The sequence below is a fragment of the Mustela nivalis genome (genome assembly GCF_964662115.1).
Source record: "Mustela nivalis genome assembly, chromosome: 4".
Lineage (NCBI taxonomy): Eukaryota > Metazoa > Chordata > Mammalia > Carnivora > Mustelidae > Mustela > Mustela nivalis.
The window spans coordinates 4,388,124-4,408,555 of NC_139023.1; the positions used below are offsets into that span (position 1 = coordinate 4,388,124).

Here is a 20,432-nt window from a genome sequence, read left to right on the forward strand (position 1 = left end):
CTCTGTGTCGGTTAGCGTCAGCGTAAGGACCACGCGGCTAGTCTCCAGCCCTTCCATTAAGACTGGTTGGCCTCCAGGTCACTTTTGCTGAGGATGCGGTGTCAGGACACCGGAAAGAGAGGCTTCCTTCCCGGTGTTCTTATTTTCCTTTCTTTCCCAGGGCTCGCCCCTCCCCCACCCCCGCCTAAGGACCACACACGCTGCAAAGGTTGTAGTAACAGGAAGAGTTGAAGTCGAGAACGTGGCCTCTGACACCTACTGGCCTGTGAAGGTCCTTCGACAGATTCTTTCATGTTCTTAGCCTTAGAGAAGCCATAAGAATGCTTAGCTTGGGCTCTGCAGACTACATGGTCACCACAACTCTCTAGATAATGTGCACATACACGCAGGGAAGCTCATAAGAAGGAAAGTTAATTGGTGGTTCTGTGTGCCATAGACCTCCCACAAAGCAATCATACAAACTTATAAATTCTACCCATGAAAACAGTTTTCACTGAAGTCCATTAAAAATTAAAGAGGATTTTTTCCATTAAAATTGTTTTAATTAGCTGCCAACGCTTTATTTATTTATTTACACATGAACTTAGTTCAGAAGGGATTTGAGGCCTCTTATACAGATGCACACAATACAATGCTATTAAATAAATAATTGAAGAAACAAAGATAGAGCAAAGGAAACTGGGATGAAAGTATTAGTCACCAAGTCATCGCAAGAAGAAAAACTGAAACATCAACTTGGTTAAGTTAAAAATGTATATTTGCTGGGACGCCTGGGTGGCTCAGTAGGTTAAGCAGCTACCTTCGGCTCAGGTCATGATCCCAGTGTCCTGGGATCGAGTCCCACATCGGGCTCCTTGCTTGGCAGGGAGCCTGCTTCTCCCTCTGCCTCTGCCTCTGCCTGCCTCTCTGTCTGCCTGTGCTCGCTCGCTCTCTCTCCCTCTGTCTCTGACAAATAAATAAATAAAATCTTAAAAAAAAAATTAAAAAAAAATGTATATTTGGCCAAATCAGACCAAGCTGCCTTCCTGGTTTTTTCAAAAGAGAATTAGATACTTAGAAAACCATAAGCTGTAAAGTCTTATCATCTAAGTTTTTAAATTTTATCAGCTAGTCTGAACTAGGTTACTTTGCAAAAGAAATGACTTTTTGTCTTCTCTGAATCCACTGTGCAAAAAACAATGGAAATGAGTGACGTTGCTTCACCAGAGCCTCCACCCATTTGAGCCTCCCTGCGCCATGATCCCATCTACGGAAGCACTCATCAAAGTGGGAACAAACTCAGAGTTGAAGAGGAAGAAATCTAGGGAAATACCGTCTGAAAGAAATCTCTCATGTGCCAAACTATTAAGTGCACTACTTTTGATCAAAACGATCGAGGGCTACCAGGCTGTGGGCCTCCACTGCTTTTAGCTGTCTCTCTGAGGAGAATGTCCTCACTGCTGTGACGAGCAGTCCCCACAGGGTGCTCTTTCTTTCTTTCTTTCTTTCTTTTTTTTTTTTTTAAAGATTTTATTTATTTATTTGACAGAGATCACAAGTAGGCAGAGAGGCAGGCAGAGAGAGAGAGAGAGAGGGGGAAGCAGGCTCCCCGCTGAGCAGAGAGCCTGATGTGGGGCTCGATCCCAGGACCCTGGGATCATGACCTGAGCCGAAGGCAGCGGCTTAACCAGGGCGCTCTTTCTTAAGGCTGGGAAAACCCTCACTGTTCATTGCTCTGTGATGGCGGCAGAGGTGTTGGTCTGGTGTCTCGACTCTTTGAGGACAGCAACTGCGTGGTGAACGTCTCACGCCCTCCTACAATTCTGTATAACACCGATCACTTGAGAAACAACCTATCGTTTGTTTAATCACTGCGCCATCCCTACTGTATGCCCTCCATGTGCCGGGCATGTTAGGCTCCACAAACATGGTAGAAGCCTTGGTCTTCTACCCAGGGGTTTATAACCTACTATTTACTGAATGACGGAAAACATGTGGAAAAGAGGAATCAGTAATTGTACCTACGTGGAATTTTTGACTTACTTTACCATTTATAGACACTTTTAATCTGATTAGTCAAAGACTTTGTCAAGTGACTAAGTGGAAATATTCTTTTGCAGATCAGGAAACACAGACCCAAGGAGGTGAAGTGACCTCTTAACATCACGTAGTTCAAAGTAGGCAGAATCGAGATTAGTAAACAGATAGTCTGATAACTAACTTGGATCTCTTTCTATGACACCATAGTACCTTACGTACAAGAATAAAAATACCTGTGAATATACTGTGTGTACCTGCTGACTTGTTTATTTTATTCTAAACGCCACACAGGAGCCTTCAGGAGCCCGACAGAGTTGGAGGGACAAAGAAGAGCACCAGGCCCAGAGCCACAGACCTACCATGTGGTTGACACTGGTGAAGGGCGTGCTGTCAGTGACGGTTTCAAAGGGTGACCGGGCGCCGTTGCCGTCCGTGGGGGTGGCCACCTCCCAGCTGAACTGCACCAGTGTTTGGTTGATACCCGCCTCGCTGCAACGCTCCCTCATGACGGCGTACTTTGGGAAATGGGGGTCGCAGGGGGTCACGCAAACCAGCGGGTAGCCGGGGGACGGGGATTTCTTGACACCCTCCTTGCTCACTTCTTCTACATGGTCATAGTCAGAAAGGGTGACAACCTGAAAAGGAGCAACAAAGCTTCAGACTGGGCTGGGCGTTGGGAGGCTCCGAGAACGGAGGGTCCCCTCTCCAGAGAGCCACAAGGTCCCTTAACTGCTAGGGATTCTTTAAAATACAACAAAAAGAAAAAGAGAGAGAGGGAGGGACAAAGAGAGAGAACGTAACAGTGGAAGTTTTCATAGCGCTTGGCCAGGCATCTCTAGAAGATACTACAGACCTTGAGTGCTGAAGAAGATCCTCCGTCTGCCTGAGCTAAAAGCTTTAATATCTCGTTAATCTTATTCCTAAATCAGAGCTCAATCACTCATGTGAAAAATACTTTTATGTTTATGAACCACTGTAACCAAAGCTGTATGATGAATCACAGTTACTAGTTTAAAGTTGCATTAAGAAAAAACAAAATAAATAAGGTTGCATTAAATTATTAATGGTGTGCAGTAGTGTATTTGGCAAAACAAAAGCAAATAAAGGGAGAGCGTTTCCTCTACGGTTGAATAAGAGACCCCTTTGGGATGATTCTTCTTCTGTATGAGACTAGCCAGGGAAAGCTAGAAGACTTATTCCGACTGCTCCATTATGACGGCTTAAATTTCGCTTGGCAACCTCCAGGCATTTTCCTCCTGATTGTAAAGTCAGGGCATTCGTTCTACACATCCCCAAACTGGGGGACTGGGTACTGCGCTTCTGCAAATACTTAGCTCTATGCATTGGCATGTACGGGGGGTAAGAGCCATGGGGTAGCATCACTTTACTCCCCCCTTCTTCTAGGTCCCACGTAAGAAATGAGAGCAATCGCATTAGGCTTCCCGTGTTTATCAGACTAAGGTGTCAACATGGTTTGGTCTTACTCTAATGTTCAAACGGGGTTTCTCATCCTCAGCACTACAGACATTGGTGCCAAATAATTCTTTGTTGTGGGGCTGTCCTGTACATTGTAGGGTGTCTAGCAGGGCCCTGCCTTCTACCCACTAGATGCTAATAGTACCTAGTGTGACAGTCGTGACAACCAGAGATGTCACTAGACATTGGCAAATGTCCCCTGGAGGTGGTGGCCCAGGGAGGAGATCTAGGAAGGGAAGGACGAGATGGCTCCCGGTTGAGGACCACTGTGTTAGAAGAATGAAGCTGGCCCCAGAAGGCCTGCTCCTCTCAAGTCACCATCTACTAGTCACTAGGACATAAAAGCAGGGACCCTTTTGGGTCAAGCAACTCACGATGGGCGGTGCTGGCAATATGAGACTGCCCGCCGCCTCCTGGTCTAGAATCGTCACCGTGGCCGTGGTCACATCGCCAAGAACTGCTTCCACTGGGTCATCTGGGCCGAGGACGAGGGAGAAAGATTCGTGCCATTCCCGGTCGTCATTGGCTAGGATCTCGACTTTAAAAAAGATATGGTCCACACCTTCACCAAGGACAGAGCAGAAAGAGAGCAGAGGTTCGCGTTAGCTGACCTGCCTCAGACGACGCAGGCTGGCACCGCTGAAGTTTCATATTATAATATGCCCTTTCCTTTCAGAGGTTTTTGATAAACACGGTGGCTGCTAATCACTTGAGTCCCGTCTCCAGGGAGAAATCTATTTTAGAGACCAAACTCCACTAGAGGCTCAGTTTTGCAGACTTCCTATCCAACACCGTATGAGGATTAATGGGCCCTGCCTGACACGAGCCGGTAGTAATAAAAATCTATGATCCAAAATACACTCCACCCTGCTTATGAGGTTTTTTGCTTAATTTTTCTTTCCCTCTACACGTAGGCATGAGCCCCTGCGTGGCTGTGAGCGCTTGCACACACAGACACCCTTCAGGGCTGTCCTGAGAACCAGGATCTCGAAGGCATCCTACAAGGCCGTCCCCACCTAGACAGGAGCGGACGGGTTTGGCAGCCAGGAAGGAGCTGGGTTAGAGCCGTAGGAACTGCCTTCTCTTCCTGCCAAAACGATTCTCTGGGGGAGCAAGTATCCCTGGCAGGGCTTAAGTTTCCCTTCTTCCTCTCCTACGAACACCTGGGCTGGGCTGTTTCCAAGACCTCTCTTTTCTCTAGATCCTTACGCAGAAAAAGAAAAAGTAAAGACACATGGAGGAACGGCCCTGGTGTGGAGGCGGAGGAAGGGCTTCTACCTTTCCGGCAAACGCGCAGCAGATGCACACGGGTTGGAGCAGAAGCCCTTTAAAACTTCGCCCCCTCATTTCTGAGGAGGTCACTTCCTCCCCCCACTTGCCAAGATGTCTCTGAGAGGCCTTCTACCACCGCTGCCCACTTCTGGCTCTGTCAGAAACGGCGCCAGGACCTACACCGGTCTGTTCATCTCACATTCCTCCAGAAAGTTCTGTGAGAAAATCTAGCATAGAATTCCAGTCCTTCTCTGTCTCATTGTTTCCATCAAACCACCATATAAGGAAGTTAAACAGCTCCCTGTGACCTGCATCTCATCTTCCTCTCTCTCGTCCCTGACTCATGTCTGTAGTTCCCTCTAGAATAAACCTTTTCTGGAAATCTCGTAACAGGGTATCCCGTCTCCTAGCCCATGTTCAACCAGAGGAGCACAGAGATTGTGCCTTCTGCATCTGAGTCATCCCGGAAGGACCCGGCACACTGCCTCGCACCCGGGTTTTACGGAATGATGGTGGTGATGTTTGTTCTTTAAAATCAAGTGCATCTATGACTCAACCAAGTCATAGGTTCACAACAGCCAAAACATCCTTTTAAATGAGCCCAAATCAGAAGCATGTTCTGAAGCAAGGGACCTACTCTGGTTCTTTCTCAATGCCACTGTTAGCAACTAAAGATTTTAAAGCTTCCTGTAGAAGCAAACGTGTGCCTAATGAGGACTTCATGCTTAGTCGGCACCACAGTTTGCCTCTACTGCTCGTTCCTTTCTTCGAATACAAGATATTTGCCCTTCTGTCAAGTAAAACCCGCAGCCTGGGGCTGGCGTTCCATTACCTGGACTGAACTTCAAGATTCTGCTCTTTGGGTAATAATCCACCCCGGACTGGGCAGACCCGTCCCGCGTGCTGCAGCGGATCTTGGACGTCCTGTTCTGATCTCCTCGGCGGATCACCTTGATGTTCAGGAGAGCGATGGCGTCTGGCCCCGAGGGTTCGCGGACCTGGTATGCGGCTTCTTCGAACTCAATGGTAGGGGCTAAGGAAACAGGTTAGAAAGACCAGAGCACGTTGGAGAAGCACGAAGGGTTCCAGTCCCCTGAAAACACCTCACAAAGGCAGGAGGGAGCTTTCCACACTAGTAAGCAACGCAACGGAAAAATGGCTTGCGGTCATAAAAATCAATCCATTTTACTCCTCAGTAAAGCTTTGGAGAAGGAACTTATTTATGATTCTGCGGGAGTTGCTCCTCACAGGTTTCTTACTAAAAACAATAGTGGGGGAAATATTTTTAAACACTTTGAAATGCATGATGTCCACGTTTCCATCTGGGCAGTACAGCTCACAGAATGTTTTTAGATTCACACACTTGTCAGGGGACTGAGACAGAGTAAGCCCTTGATAAATACCAATCGACCGATTGCATGAATCAACTCTTTTTCATTTATGAGATATGAATTTCTAAGCTGTAGAATTTATCTCACTTATATACTCCCTGAACTTCCCAAGTCCGTCTCTCATCTCTGATCTGAGTTCCTTCTTCCCAGAGCCCTCATGCCTCCCTTTCCTTAAAATTTTCTAACTACGCATGGGTTCTTTCGTTAAAAATGAGTGGTTTTCATGAAGAGCACAAGCCTTCCTAGCCCACTCTGGTTTGAGGTACTAGTCTCATTGCTATGAAGTGATGAATACGTTGCTTTTTACAAAAATTTCAAATTGTGCCTTCTTTTTCACTATATTTTCACGAGGAAGGGTGAGGTGGTAGTTGTGGATAGGGACAAAAAATGTGAAAATTGAGAGTAATTTCAAATTTCATACCACTTCTAATATACTATAATATTTTGCAGATATTTCTAGAGTCTCTGTTCATTTTCCTCTTTCCCTCTCAGAAAATCAATTCGTCCTAATCATAGAAGAGAAGCTTCCTTGGAGACTTGGTAGTTTTTGATGAAAGCTCCTTGGCCCTGGGGAGAGTCACTCACAACCTCTCTGAGCCTCCGTCAGGTTTCCTGGTGACCGGGAGAGGTTCACTTCAGGATCTGAGCCCGAGTCCCCGGATAAAGGACGAATCCAGCTTCAAGGCTGGCTTTCCTTATTTTACCCTATGTCCACAGTAGTCCTGATTTTATGCCAGAAACTGAGAGTGTCACTAACTGTCAGGTAGACCCTAGAATCTGATAAAATAAGGGTTACAAACAGTTTTGCTGCTGACAGCTGTGTAACTGAGAGCATAAATTATATAAATTTGCTGAGGCTCAATTTCTTCAGCTATAATACAGGGATTCTAACGCCTCCCTCAGGGGTTACCGTCAGGATTAAATGAAATAATATAATATGCTTAGCGTGGTTCTTGGTCTACGGTAACATAAAAACACCGATTACTATTTGTAATATTACCCATTCCCTCATTAAAATATCTATCTGAATAAAACAATTTTGTCCCAAGTTGAAACAGATTTGGTTTTGTTTTCCCTAGTGCCGGGGGCATTCCTTGCTGACACCTGACTCAAGAATTTAAGATTTGGGGGGTTAATAGGCCAAATCAATTAGAAGGAAACTGAGAAATTAGACTTTTCCGGGAAGGTGGCAGTATTTAAATCAGTTCATCGGGTTCAACTGATTCTGATCGTATTTCCAATCTGGCTTCTGAACTGTAGTGACTTACATAGGTTTTATTCTCTGCCTGCCTTAGCGTCTCTGTCCTAGCTTGTAAGCATACTCCTTCCTTATCTCTGGGCCAGGTGGTGGGGCATCATGAGATTAAGAAGAGCTATCGCCTTATTGGAACTGCAGGAGAGTGATCACTAGCTGCCAACAGTTTATATAAATACTCTGAGACTGTTATCAGTAGGCAATTTTATGGCACTTTCATTTTAAAAAAAAAAACACCTATAATTGCATTATTAGTAACACATCAGTTCATGTTCTATCTACCAGAGAGTAACTAAAGGCAGTAGCGTCTGTTACCGTCTTCATCATTGGATATGGTGACGGTGGCCACGTTATTCTTCCCGATTCTGGCTCCGCTCCAGTGGTTTCCAAGGGGATGGCCAAGGTAGACCCTGAATTGTTCCTCAGGCTCAAACACGGAGTCATCATGGATAGAGACAGTACAGTTCTTCATCTAGAGCCGATGCCATGAGATAGATTAAAATTTGCACTGAAAAATCAGTACTTTTCTTGCTTTTCCTAGAAAATGATTTTTCTTCTTTGTGGCATCAAAGAGTCAACACAAATTTGAAAGGTCTCAAACCATTTTGTTTGTAAAACAGAATATTTAAATCTAACAGTTCATGCCTGACAGGGACATACCTATGTGAGAAGCCTCATATTAGAATATTCCAAACCTCTCAGAATGACTGGTTTTGTGGAAAAACAAGATCAATAAAACACCCCAGTCCAATGTAGCTGCAGGAAACCTGTGCACTTTTCCCTGATCAGACCAAGGCACACGCGTGCATTCTGAAAGGTGCAATTTGGATGACGGGTGAACACATGCATTAGGCTTCCTGGAGAAGGCTGAACAGTGGTCTGTCCCCTCGGTGGCAACTGGCAGGTTTCAGAAGGAACTCAGAAAGGCTCCTCTGATACCTCTCAGTGCCGCAGAACTCTCAAACGCCCTGCCAGATGGTGTCTCATCGGAACGCTGCCAAATTCCCAAAGTCGGAGAACACAACCTAATCCCTGCTTGACAGGAGCAAATCAAGTGCTTCTCCCACTGATTGTTCTCTACCGAGGACTGTATTCTTAAGAAAACAGAAAATAAGGCCAAAGCGTTGTAGATGACGCGGTGACCTCAATGGTAGAGTCACATGATGTGAATGGGATTATTTTTAGTCGAACCATGTTAAATGCACTCTGCCACGGGGTTGCCAAGGACCTGCGGGCACAGAGAAGTTCTACTCTCATTCTTCCGAAGGCCCACGAAATGGAAGGAAGCGCTCCTGTGAGTGTTTATAGGTAGCTCGCGAACCGGGTTTTAAGTCCCTGAACAATGTCCCTTTTTTTTTTCCCGATAGAAAACATGAACTCAGTAGTGACTCCTCAGGATATCTCTTAAACAACGACCTTCTCGTGAATGACAAGTTTCAAAGACAAACTGCTTAGCACGCCAGAGAAAATGAAGATTCCAAAGTGCGTTTGTGGAGAATGGGAGGTTGTCGCGTGAGTGACATATGCATGGTCAGACCGTATTTTCTTTGTAATTTTATTAAATTATAAACTGTCTCCTGGATAAGCAGAGAATCTTCTTTTGAACTTAAGACAAATACAGACATGTAGACTCAAAGCTGAAGATGGTATCTGTTGCATTTGTGTATGTTTTTAAACACACGTTTCAACCTGCCACCAGTAAAATTCCCATAAAATACATAGTTAAGACAGGGTTTCTATGAGTCACGAATGCATAAAAGACCAAGAGCCTAAAAGAAGGCAGCTGTCACTTTTTTTTGGTAGTAAAGATGAACAGAGGAAGATTCTGTGTGACCTGGGCTGGCTAAGAACTTCTGACGCTAAACTTCAAAAGGACTAATCATAGGGCAAACACCTGATACATTTGACTCTACCAGAATTGAAAACTCTGTTCAACTACGAACACGGTGATTAAAGGTTATAGATAAGTGACAGGATGCAAAAAATACATTTACAATTTCTAAAATGTCTACAACCAGTAAGGAATTAATAATTAGAATATGCAAGAAAGACTGCAAATCAGCAAGAAAACGATAACAAGGGGGCTCCTGGGTGGCTCAGGGGGTTAAGCCTCTGCCTTCGGCTCAGGTCATGATCCCAGGGTCCTGGATCGAGTCCCGCATCGGGCTCTCTGCTCGGTGGGGAGCCTGTTTCCCTCTCTCTCTCTCTCTCTCTGCCTGCCTCTCTGCTTACTTGTGATCTCTGTCTGTCAAATAAATAAATAAATAAAAATCCAGAAAAAAAGAAAAAGATAGCAATGCAATAGTAAGGAATACAGGATAAAAATGACAAATTTACCTAAGAGGAAAGCCAGTGAGCTAACAAGCATATACACTGGTAGTAACTGGAGAAATGCAAATTAAAATGAGATTTAACTATATACATATCAAATTAGCAAAAATTCAAAAGATGAGTACTGTATTGGAGAGGATATAGGATTATAACAACCTTCAGGCCACAGCTAGCAACTTTATGGAAAGTGTTCTGACACTATTTTTTCAAATTAAGCCCATACGTGGCCTTCGGTCCAGCACATTTGCTGCCGAGTGTACATCCGAAGACGTTCCCACTCAGGTCTGCAAGAGGACGTGTAGGAGGATGTGCCCTCAAGCATTCTCTGTGGCGGCAGCATGTTAGGAGATGAGTGGGTGCTGTCTCTGAGTTCCTCACTGTCTACTGCTGAGAGTGGATGGTTACAATGTACTAAGTGCCCATCATGAAATATTACGCGCTATCTCAGCAACAGATTAGATGTACACATAAATGACGTGGACAGATACTAAAACACCTTACTGAGTAAACAGAGTAAAAGTTTGAAAAAGAAAATTGTTTAATGTATAAATTAAAATCTGCATACAAGACAACCAGCATTTTTAAGGAACAAATACAAATTAAGAAATATGTAAACACAACAGATTGGTGAGTTCTCAAGTGGGGAAGAAGTGTGGCTGGAGAACAGGCGTAAAAGAACGCAAAGTCAGAGAAAGGCCTCGAAGTGACTGAGGGGACTGTGTGTCTCAAATCAAGAAGGTATAGGTGACTCAGTGATCTCAAACTGAAATCCAAAAATGTGGAAATAGAATTCCTGTTCCATATATCCACACTTTGGACATACACCGAGGTTGCAGGCTTCGGTTCTAATGTGGTCATGTTTACTGACTGGAAGTTCTCAGGAGCTCTGTGTCCATCTGCCCACTTTTCTATAACTGCTAAGAAGAGAGCACTTTCCTGCCTTGAATCTGCTCAGTGTCTGCCTTTTTGGTCCTACCCTATGGCTTCTGTATTAGAATCTATGCTGCCCTGGGACAGGGGCCCAGGTTCTAGAGGATTGTCTCGTCCTGCTCTGGGTAACACTGGTGGAGTGCGTCATCTCTAATGTAGCTGCAAATTAAGAAAAGCCTCATTCATTTGATTTTGCTACATTCCAGAAATGTTACATGTCATCTAAATTCCTGCTTCAACCAACGATATATGGATTTTGTTGTAAATAGGAGACCAAGAAAACAGCTACAGGGGACAGATGATAGTATTACAGATAGTATCGGCCAGTAAAAGAATTCCTAGATGTTCAGAATTTGTCTTAACGTCTTCGTTATGGGTAAGTAAAGGCATCAAGGAAAGAGAATCTGATCTTTCAGACATCACGAACCCACTTACTTTCTCCCCCTTCAGAAACGTAATCCGTGAAGAGTCCGCATTTCTTCTCTCCTCAAAGTCCTCCATGACCTGGGCTGAATGGCCCTGGGTGTAGCACCTCACCGACGACTCATAGCTCAGGTCTCCGCTCCGAATGATGGGCACATGCAGGACACCCTCCTTCTCCTTCACTAGGAGCAGATCCTTGGCAAACTGCATGCTGGGCACTGCGGGAGCCGGAGGAAAGATGGAGGCATTGTGAGTGAGGGACAGAGGCGTGGTGGCCGCGGCCCTCACTCGCCACTTGGCAGGACAGGTCTACTAAGGGCCGTCCGCCCCGGCTGGCGAGTCAGAGATGGCAGCAGATTTCGAGGCCTGGTTGCTCTCAGGACCAGGGAGCTGCTTCCATTGCTGAGCGGGCTTCTAATGAAACGATAACTCCATTTTGCACCCACTTCTCCCAGCGTCAGGGTGAGGTCCCCATCTCAAACACAGGTAAGTAACGCAAGCAAAGAAATGGGCCAGGTATGAGGAAAGTTTTGGTTGAGACTTGGATACACACACACACACACACACACACACACACACACACACACACACAAATTCACTTTCCTTCTAAGGCTACAAAAGGAAAAGAGCAGTGTGGGCCTGACGATAAATGGGCACTGACACTGGTCCTGGGGCCAGGGAGAGGACAGGGGAAAGTGGGGTACCGGGACGGAGGAAGGCACAGGCTGTTCTAGGGCGGGTCGCCCCTCAGCCCCAGGCCTTGGTTGGCAGGTTACCCTCTTTTCAAATGAAGCCAGAAATCTGGATTTTTATGTCATATCCCCTAAAATTTTAAAAAGCAATGAGTTAGAACAGTAAAAAGAAGTTCCACAGAGACCAAACTACTGGGCCAAACAAAAGACATCCACATGCTGAATTTGGTCAGTGGAATAAAAATCACTTTTTCTTTTATAGTTTACATTGGTCTCATCTGACTTTAGGAAAGGACCATAGCCAACCTGTGGTTAAAAACACGTGCTTTGCAATCAGCAGGCCTGCATTTCCAACCCAGTCCTGCTACTTACAGTCCCGCAATATAGGATATTTAGATTTTCTGAGTCCTGGGGGTTTTTATTTATAAATTAGAAATATTACTATCCAACTCCTAGAGGGGTTGGAAGGAGTGAATTTAATGAAATAATGTCCACACGGTGCTCAACACAGTATCTGGTACATCACAAGCACTCATGTTTGGTAGGAATTATATTATGGTTTGTAATGTCCCCAACCCCAGTATTCTCAATGGGAAGAACCACTTTTTTCTCCTTATTTCCTACAGTGCCTACCGTGATGCTCTACATTAAGACATGCTCTCTTCTGAGACTAACATCTTGTCAATTGCTGGTTCGTTCTTTCATATATATATATATGTATATATATATATATATGGAAGATAGACAGATAGATATATTTTTATTTATTTATGAGAGAGAGAGAGCAGGCAGTGGGTTGGGGAAGAGGCAGAGAGAGACTCAGGCGGACACCCTGCTGAACACAGATCCTCATGTGGGGCTCGATCCCACGACCCCGAGATCAGGACCTGAGCCAAAACCAAGAGGCGGACATTCAGCAGACTGTGCCACCTAAGCCCCCTGCTGGCTATATCTTTCTTAATGAGCAATACAAAGAGGGAGCCCCTCCAGTCACGGGTCAAAGTCTCCTGTGGCAGAAACTGACCCTGAAGCGGTCATCTCCCATCTCCCTGCCGCGTCTTGTACATTCCCTGCCAAACCTGAAAGGAAGGAACCAAAAGCTTAGCACTCTTCAAGTCAAAAGAGTCTGTTTGCCTCCCAACTACCCACTGCCCAGAACTGTGGGTTTTAGCAAAAACAGAGCAAACTCACTATCTAAGCTAAACCAAACAGTTATCATGTTATTACCAAAGAAAAACCCAGCAGATCCTTCTTAAAAGAACACCACACCTAAGGGATAATTAGCTTTGGCATCAGGCCCCGAACATTTATCCCTTAGGGCTCTGTCACCCAGTAAAACGGTCTGTACTGTTAAAAGGCGGCAATGACATGACCTAGCATAGAAGGACAAGAAGGAAACTTGTGGGCAGGGAACAACAACAAGCAAGGAAGCTTTCTGCTCATGACATGCTTATCGAAAGCTTTGGGTTGATTTTTCTTGCTGGCCCGACAGGCATTAAGTCAGATGAAAGTTAAAAGCGAAAGTGGTAATGTTTGGGTTTTGTCCTGTATTAATCAACCCCAAACTCTTCTTGAGCTGTAAAAGACTGCCCCCCCCCCTTAACAAGATAGTAAACCTCACTCCTTTCCCTGTGTGGAAAAGAAAGGCAGAGTGAGAAGTAAGGGAGGTGGGTGAACACGTCTCCTGATGCCTGCAGCGCTGGGACGGCCCCGGCCTCACGGGGCCCCGTGGAATGAAGCAAGAGACAAGGGAAGGACCATATTCAGCAACGGATTTGCGCATGGGGCTTTACGGCCTACAAAGGAAAGGTCCAGCCCAAGTCAGGCCGTGTGTGAAGGACCGGACCCATGTCATTTCATGTCCCCTCTCAACAGCCCAGCTCCGATCCCCTCCGAAAGCAGGAGTGCGGCTCTCAGTTCTGCCCGCGGCGCTCCTCTCCTTCCACACCGACGGGGGGCATGCCCATGAAGTGGGGATCGCCGTGGGGCGCACAGGCTCGTGCTAGACATCACCCGCACCGGCAGCCCTCTCGGCGCCCTCGTCCCACACAGCCAGAGCGCACTAATCTCCTGACTCGTGTCAGTCCTGGGTCCTGAAAGAGATCGTGGGACTCTGCTCTCCCGCACAGCACCGGGCGCCAGTCTTAGGCACCGAACACGCTCATGACGTGCTGTTCTCCACTAACCTTCTCAGTAACTGGCAAAGTTAAGTGCAAATGTGACCCCCTGAGATTCGAGGGCCTCTCTATGGGCAATGGTTAGGCTGGAGACGTAGGCGAGATCCTGCCTCCGGCTCTCTCGAGTTAGGGCAGGTAGGATGCAGTGAGCACGTAGGGGTGTGATGAGATCGTGGCCACGAGGCCCTTCTTGCCTTGCTCGGCATTCCTCAGGTCCGTGCCAAAGTCTAACTCCAGGTACCAGAACAGAAGAGGAAAATGCAAATAGGAAAAGGTTCTGAGATGAGTTACTTGGATGATTTAAGGGCCTGGGGTCACCCTGTGAAAAAGATGAAAGGCCTAAGGTCACTTTGGAAGGGTGAAGGTTGACTTGATGAGGACGCTGAGGGACATCAAGCATCTGCAAGTGCACGGGGAAGAGTACAAAACTGGAGACAGAATGCGGACAGAAGAGACCTAGGCGTTAGGTCTGGTCCTATCGCCTCCTCTCCGTGTGACCTTGGACAAATGATCTGGCCCGCTTCACTAGTTGAAGAGCTTGTGAAGATTAGAGAGAAGGTAAGATCTTTCCACCTCACAGTGTGCACACAGACAAGACGCAACAAGAGTTAGTGATCACTAAGAAGTCGATGACCAAGAAACACAGCCACTGAAACACTACGACAGGTTTCTGAAACAGGTTTGGGGATTTCTTTCTCTGGGATAAATTCTTGACTGAATATAGTTTGTTGTAGCCTTTCTGAAAGATGAGAAATATTTTAACATACTCATTTTCTAAGTTTGCAGCACTAATGTTTGTCAATAAAAGGTGGAGAGAAATCCCAGTGGAGTATTTCCTATTAATCTGGGGCAATGCATTTTGTGTGTGTGACTGGAGTCCCACTGGCAAGTGTGAAAAATTACCCATGTGTCAGGAAGAAAAGAAATAAACATGTAATGAAATCTATGTGCCTGGTACTGTGGTAGATACCACACAAAGAGTATGGACAAGCCCAAGCCTTAGAACGCATGCTGGTCCCTCTCCGTGTGACTTCGGGTGTTCACTCCCCTGATTCTAGTCTCCTTATCTACGGAATAGAAACAAGTATAAAACCATGAGATTGCAAGTGAGATAATGTCTAGGATATCACCCTGTAAACTCTGAAGTAACATATGATATAAAATAGTTTAATTGTTATAATGTGGTTCACAGTTTAAAAGTTACCATTTTATGAATCACAAACCTAAATGTAAAACTTAAAACTAAAACATCCAGAAGGAAACACAGGGAAAAAAGTCTTTATAATCCTGGGTCAGGGAGATATTTCTTAGAGACAACATTAAAAGTACAATCCAGGGGCGCCTGGGTGGCTCAGTGGGTTAAAGCCTCTACCTTCGGCTCGGGTCATGGTCCCAGGGTCCTGGGATCGAGCCCCACATCGGGCTTTCTGCTCGGTGGGGAGCCTGCTTCCCTCTCTCTCTCTGCCTATCTCCTCTGCCTGCTTGTGATCTCTGTCTGTCAAATAAATAAAAATCTAAAAAAAAAAAAAAGTACAATCCATAATAGAATTATTGATAAATGGCACTATTTCAAAATGAAAAACTACTGCCCTTTGAAAGACATTATTAAAAAAACAACAAACAAGCCACGGATTAGGAGAAAATATTTGCCAAGCACAAATGTTTGTCCAGATTTTATGACAATGCAGTAATAGAGGGGAAAAACAACTCAATCAAAAATGGGGGAAATATTTGAATAATACTTCGCCAGAGAAGATACGTAGATGGCAAGTAAGCAGCCGAAAAGATCTCAACGTCACTAGTCACTAGAGAAATGACTTTCCCACCACAAGACATCACTGTATGTCTACGAGGATAACAACAACAGAAGCCCAGAGAAAGCTGAAAACACCACATGTTGGTGCGGAGGAGGGGCCGCTAGAATTCTCCCACACTGCTGGTGGGAACGCAGAGTAGCTACAACCACTTTGGACAACAGGCTGGCGATTTCTTGTGATGTGAAACAAACACCATCAAACAATGCAGCCAACCCCACTCCTAAGTATTTCCCCCAGAGAAACAAAAACCTATATTCGTATGAAAACCTATACACAAATATTTATAATCACTCTAGTCCTAACAGTCAAAATCCGGAAACAACCGAAATGTCACTCCCCGGGTGAAGGGATGAACAAACTGTTGGGCATCTATATAACGGGAAACTGTTCCACGGTGAAGATAACGAACTTCTCGTATACGTAACAAAATGGACAGTTCTCAAGTGCAATCTTCTAATGAAAGAAGCCGGACACAAGCTGCTGTATTACAGGGTTCCGATGATAAGAGTTTCTTGAAATGGCAAAACTGTATGGGCAAAACCCAGCAGCCGTTGCCAGGGCTGCGGATGGGGAATAGGCCAACGGCAGAGGAGCGCAGGGTGGGGGTGGAGGGGATTGTGCCGGTGCCGAAACCGGTCCACACTTTGACTGTGGTAGTGGGCGCGCATGCCACGGTAGGCATCTGTCAAAACCCATAGAACTATCCACTAAAGAGGGTGAATTTTAACTTATGGAAGTTAGATCTCAATAAACCTAGGTCTAAACTCTCATTTTGGACATTTGCATTATAAATGTATTACGTATGCATGTGCCTAGATGTGTATTCTCTCTTTTCAGGGCATGATATACATATTTCTCTTGAAGGGTCCACACAACAACAAACTGGTGAAAATGGTTGTCTCTAGGAGAACAACCAGAGGGTTTGGGACATAGGATTAGAAGAAAGACTTAATTTTCATAGCATACCTTTTTTGGGTCACTTTAAAGACTGTGTACATAGACAAATTATTTTTAAAAAATGAAAGCATTAAGGATCACCCTGCTGGGCTGCCTGTTTTTTTTTTTTTTTTAATATTTTATTTATTTATTTGACGGACAGAGATCACAAGTAGGCAGAGAGGCAGACAGAGAGAGAGAGAGAGAGGAGGAAGTAGGCTCCCCGCTGAGCAGAGAGCCCGATGCGGGACTCGATCCCAGGACCCGGAGATCATGACCTGAGCCGAAGGCAAAGGCTCAACCCACTGAGCCACCCGGAACCCTCTGCCTGTTCCTTTTATGGTGACTTTTCAGCCACCAAAAGAGTTTAATTATGGGCTCTGTCATCGACAGGTGGGGGACGTTATGAGGGTCTTCCTGCTGTAGGGAAGGAGGTTTGACCTGATCTTCTTACCCAACTCTAGAATCTGACAATTCTAGATTTCATCAACTCTTCCCAAGAAGCCTCTACCCTTTTCTGGCCATCTTCCTGTCACCTCTGCAGTGGCGACTGTATTTTCTTCATATACTTGCTGTCTACCCTCTCCTGGACACCACCCACAGGACCGCCAGTGTCCGTTTCCTCCAACAAAGATCCCACCACCGCTCGGCTTAGAAGCACCTGCTGCTCTTCTCGGCTTACACGTCCCTTAGGCGGCAACATGAGTCCTTTCAGAACCGGAAATGAAATGCGGAGGCAGGTGGGAGTCCCAACTCGTGGCTTCTACTCACCTCCTGCCAGGCTTAAAGCAAAAGTGAGCATCTCACTCTTTTCCAGAGATGCATCTCTTAAAATTCTATACTTCATATAAGCTATATCTCTCCCTCTGACAAAACTGTATTTTGCCATTCATTAGATGAACTCCTATCACACCCTAAAACCTGTTAAATATCACGTCCTTTGTGAAATCCGTGATTCTCCCACACACAGCTGCTGTTAAATCCCTTCTGCTCCCCTCACACTGGATTTATAGCACTATTAGGTCATTTATCATAATATGCTTTAATTTTTCTGCTTGAAGGTCTGATCTTCTCCACTAAACAGTGAGCTTCTTAAGGACAGGGCCCAGAGCTTATATACCTTTTTGTGTCCAGCACAGCACCAGAAACATGAACGTTTATTTCTCCCCCGTATTTTTATCTGACAGTAGGTACATAACACGTGTGCACACGTACACGTACACACACACACATACACACACATTTCTTGAATGAAAATGTGAATGAGTTCCAATGTCACATACTTGGAGGGCAAGGAAGAAATAGCACTATAGTCAGAGCCATGGGCTGGCATCTCTGCTATCTTACCATCCTGGAATGTATCATTAATCGCAATGACAGCCTGGAAGGGCTTGGTCAGTTCGGCGCCTTGTGCTGAGCTGAGAAAAACCACAAACGTCTCCAGCCCTTCAATTACTGGGTACTGAGTGTCATCTAAGATACTCAAGGTGCAGTACTAGAGGAAGAAAAACCAAGATGTTAATTAGACCCAGTGCGGTGATCATTTTGCAATACACTGCATCATTATGTTATATACCTGAAATTAATATATGTCAATTATATCTCAATTTAAAAAATAATGTAAATATAAATATAAGAAGAAGAAAGATCAAAGTAAACCTTACAGAACGTCCAGCACCCACTTGCCTTCGGGAGAGCAGCACAGAGATTATAACTTGCTTTCTCTGCTGGTCTTACAATACGTCTTTCTAACCCAGAAAATAATAGTCTCTTTATTACAAACCCTTAAGTGTTTTGTCTCTAGATGTTTACATCAACAGAGTGCAGTCCCTGTCCTCTATCGGTGATGATGGATATTAGATGCTGACAGTGTCCCTTGGAGGGTCTGTCGAAGACCTCTCTGGCTTTATTCTCTTGTTCGCACAGCGGTAAGGCAAGGAGCGTTTAGACCCCTTCATGGAGTTTGGGGAGCAGAACAGAGACAACATTGACAGGCCCGTCTGGCCTTCGGCAGCTGTGCTCACCTGCTCCGTGATGCCTGGCCCAAATTCCACCTTCCTAGAGCTGGGGACATAGTCGACTCCCGGAGTGGCGGACGCTGGGTCAGAGGGCCGTGTCGCACACCAGACAGAAGCGAACGTAGAAAGATCAGTTCCACGACGGATGACTGGAATCTTCACTGTACCTAAATGGAGATCCGTAGAGACGTCAACGGTCACCGCTGGGCCAGAAGCCAGGGGGTTTTCAGAACAGTGTTTTCCCTCACAGCGGCAGAGCTTTACGCAGGGAGCCCGTCTAGGCCAACTTCAGTGGCGCTCCTGTGTTCCCTCGGAGGAAGGCTGGGAGGTATCCCCACCCGCGTCTTACCGACACTAAGATCAAGAGCAGACCCGGAGGAGGGCCTCACAGGGGTGGTCCTGGAGAGATAGCCCTTAGGGGGGAGTGGTTTTGTGGTTTCAGGAAAGACACCATTCTCAGAAGAAAAACAAACTGGAGAGGGCCCATCGAAAAACATCTCAAACCTATTTTGGGAGAAGAAACTTAGAGACTAGGGCCTCAGGGATGAGCTAGAAAATAGTCAATTAAGAAAGAACCAGCTAGGGGACTCTATGGGGCCTGAAGCTGAATGTTTCTAATTAAATGTTCCTAACTGGGTTGATTTCCCCATTTTATCTGAGTGCTGTACACATCGTTACTTAAACCACATGTGCTGTCGCTTATCTCAGGAACGAAGCTCATCTTCTGGTCCACTGTCACATCACACTTTGTCATGTCCTAACGATCTGCATGTAGATTTTTAGCGATGTTCACAAGCAAGGTCAGAGAAAAGCTACGTGAACATCCCATCGATCATACTTTCCTAGTCAGTAAGCGGTGACTGACAGCAGTCGTGGCTGCGCGCTCAGTGCGGAGGAGAGGAAACGGTACAGGAGAGCTCAGCGTTCTAACCCCTGCTCTGCCACGTTAGCCGCCGGTCTCTGATGCTTTACTTCCCCTTTCCGAGCCTCCTTTTGCTCGTCTGTGGAACGTTCTCTTTTCTATAGAACATAAACGAGAAGGTGGGGAAAGCCGACGGCCCGGTGCCTGGCGTTCCGTAAGGGCCTGGAAATAGGAGTTCCCGTGTTCCCTCATTCACCTCCAGACAGGTGAATGGCCTTGACCAGGCGGCTCAGGTCCGCGGGGGCTCAGCACAGCTGCCGCTCTTTCTGGCGGCACGTCTGCTCGCGGCGTGCGGACGACTTGGACACCTTCGTGGAGCCAAAGGAGGGACGCAGCCTGGGTGGAAGGAATCTGCCCACGGACTGCTTGGGGTGTTATACGAATGCGAAAGTTTCTTTGGTCAGGACACTGAACCTTCGGAATTTATTTGCCCTGGCAGCTGGCTGCACGCTGAATCACTTAGCTCCGTCCTCAACCCATCACAACTTCCGACTTCAGAGGCCAACAGGCTTAGCGTCGTGCCTTCCAGACCACAGAGATCCAGCACGAATCTCTGAGCCGGATCCGTCCCTGCCATCGGAGCCGGGGCAAGGAGAGAGAGCGGAATCCCCGCTCCGCGCTACCTTCCATTCTCGGTCTTAACGCCTATCATTATAGGTCTCGGGCCGACAGCAGTGCCACTGAGGAACGTCACTCTCAAATGTCTTATGAACATTCTGAGAACTACAAGGAAACTGTCCAAGAACGCGGTCAGGATGTGGGTGATGGGGTCC

At 46.1% G+C, this 20,432-nt stretch overlaps 1 protein-coding gene across 5 annotated transcripts in view; it reads right to left on the reverse strand.

Annotated features, from left to right (window-relative positions):
- FRAS1 (Fraser extracellular matrix complex subunit 1) overlaps positions 1–20,432 on the reverse strand; it is a 409,483-nt gene that overhangs the window by 31,995 nt on the left and 357,056 nt on the right. For all 5 annotated transcript variants that reach the window (XM_082726544.1, XM_082726546.1, XM_082726545.1 and 2 more), the window contains 7 exons: positions 18,744–18,904; positions 18,067–18,214; positions 11,110–11,315; positions 7,729–7,885; positions 5,600–5,800; positions 3,870–4,057; positions 2,379–2,654 (listed from right to left, as the gene is read on the reverse strand). In XM_082726544.1, coding sequence (XP_082582670.1) covers positions 2,379–2,654; positions 3,870–4,057; positions 5,600–5,800; positions 7,729–7,885; positions 11,110–11,315; positions 18,067–18,214; positions 18,744–18,904 — 1,337 coding nt within the window. The remainder of the gene's footprint in view (positions 1–2,378; positions 2,655–3,869; positions 4,058–5,599; positions 5,801–7,728; positions 7,886–11,109; positions 11,316–18,066; positions 18,215–18,743; positions 18,905–20,432) is intronic.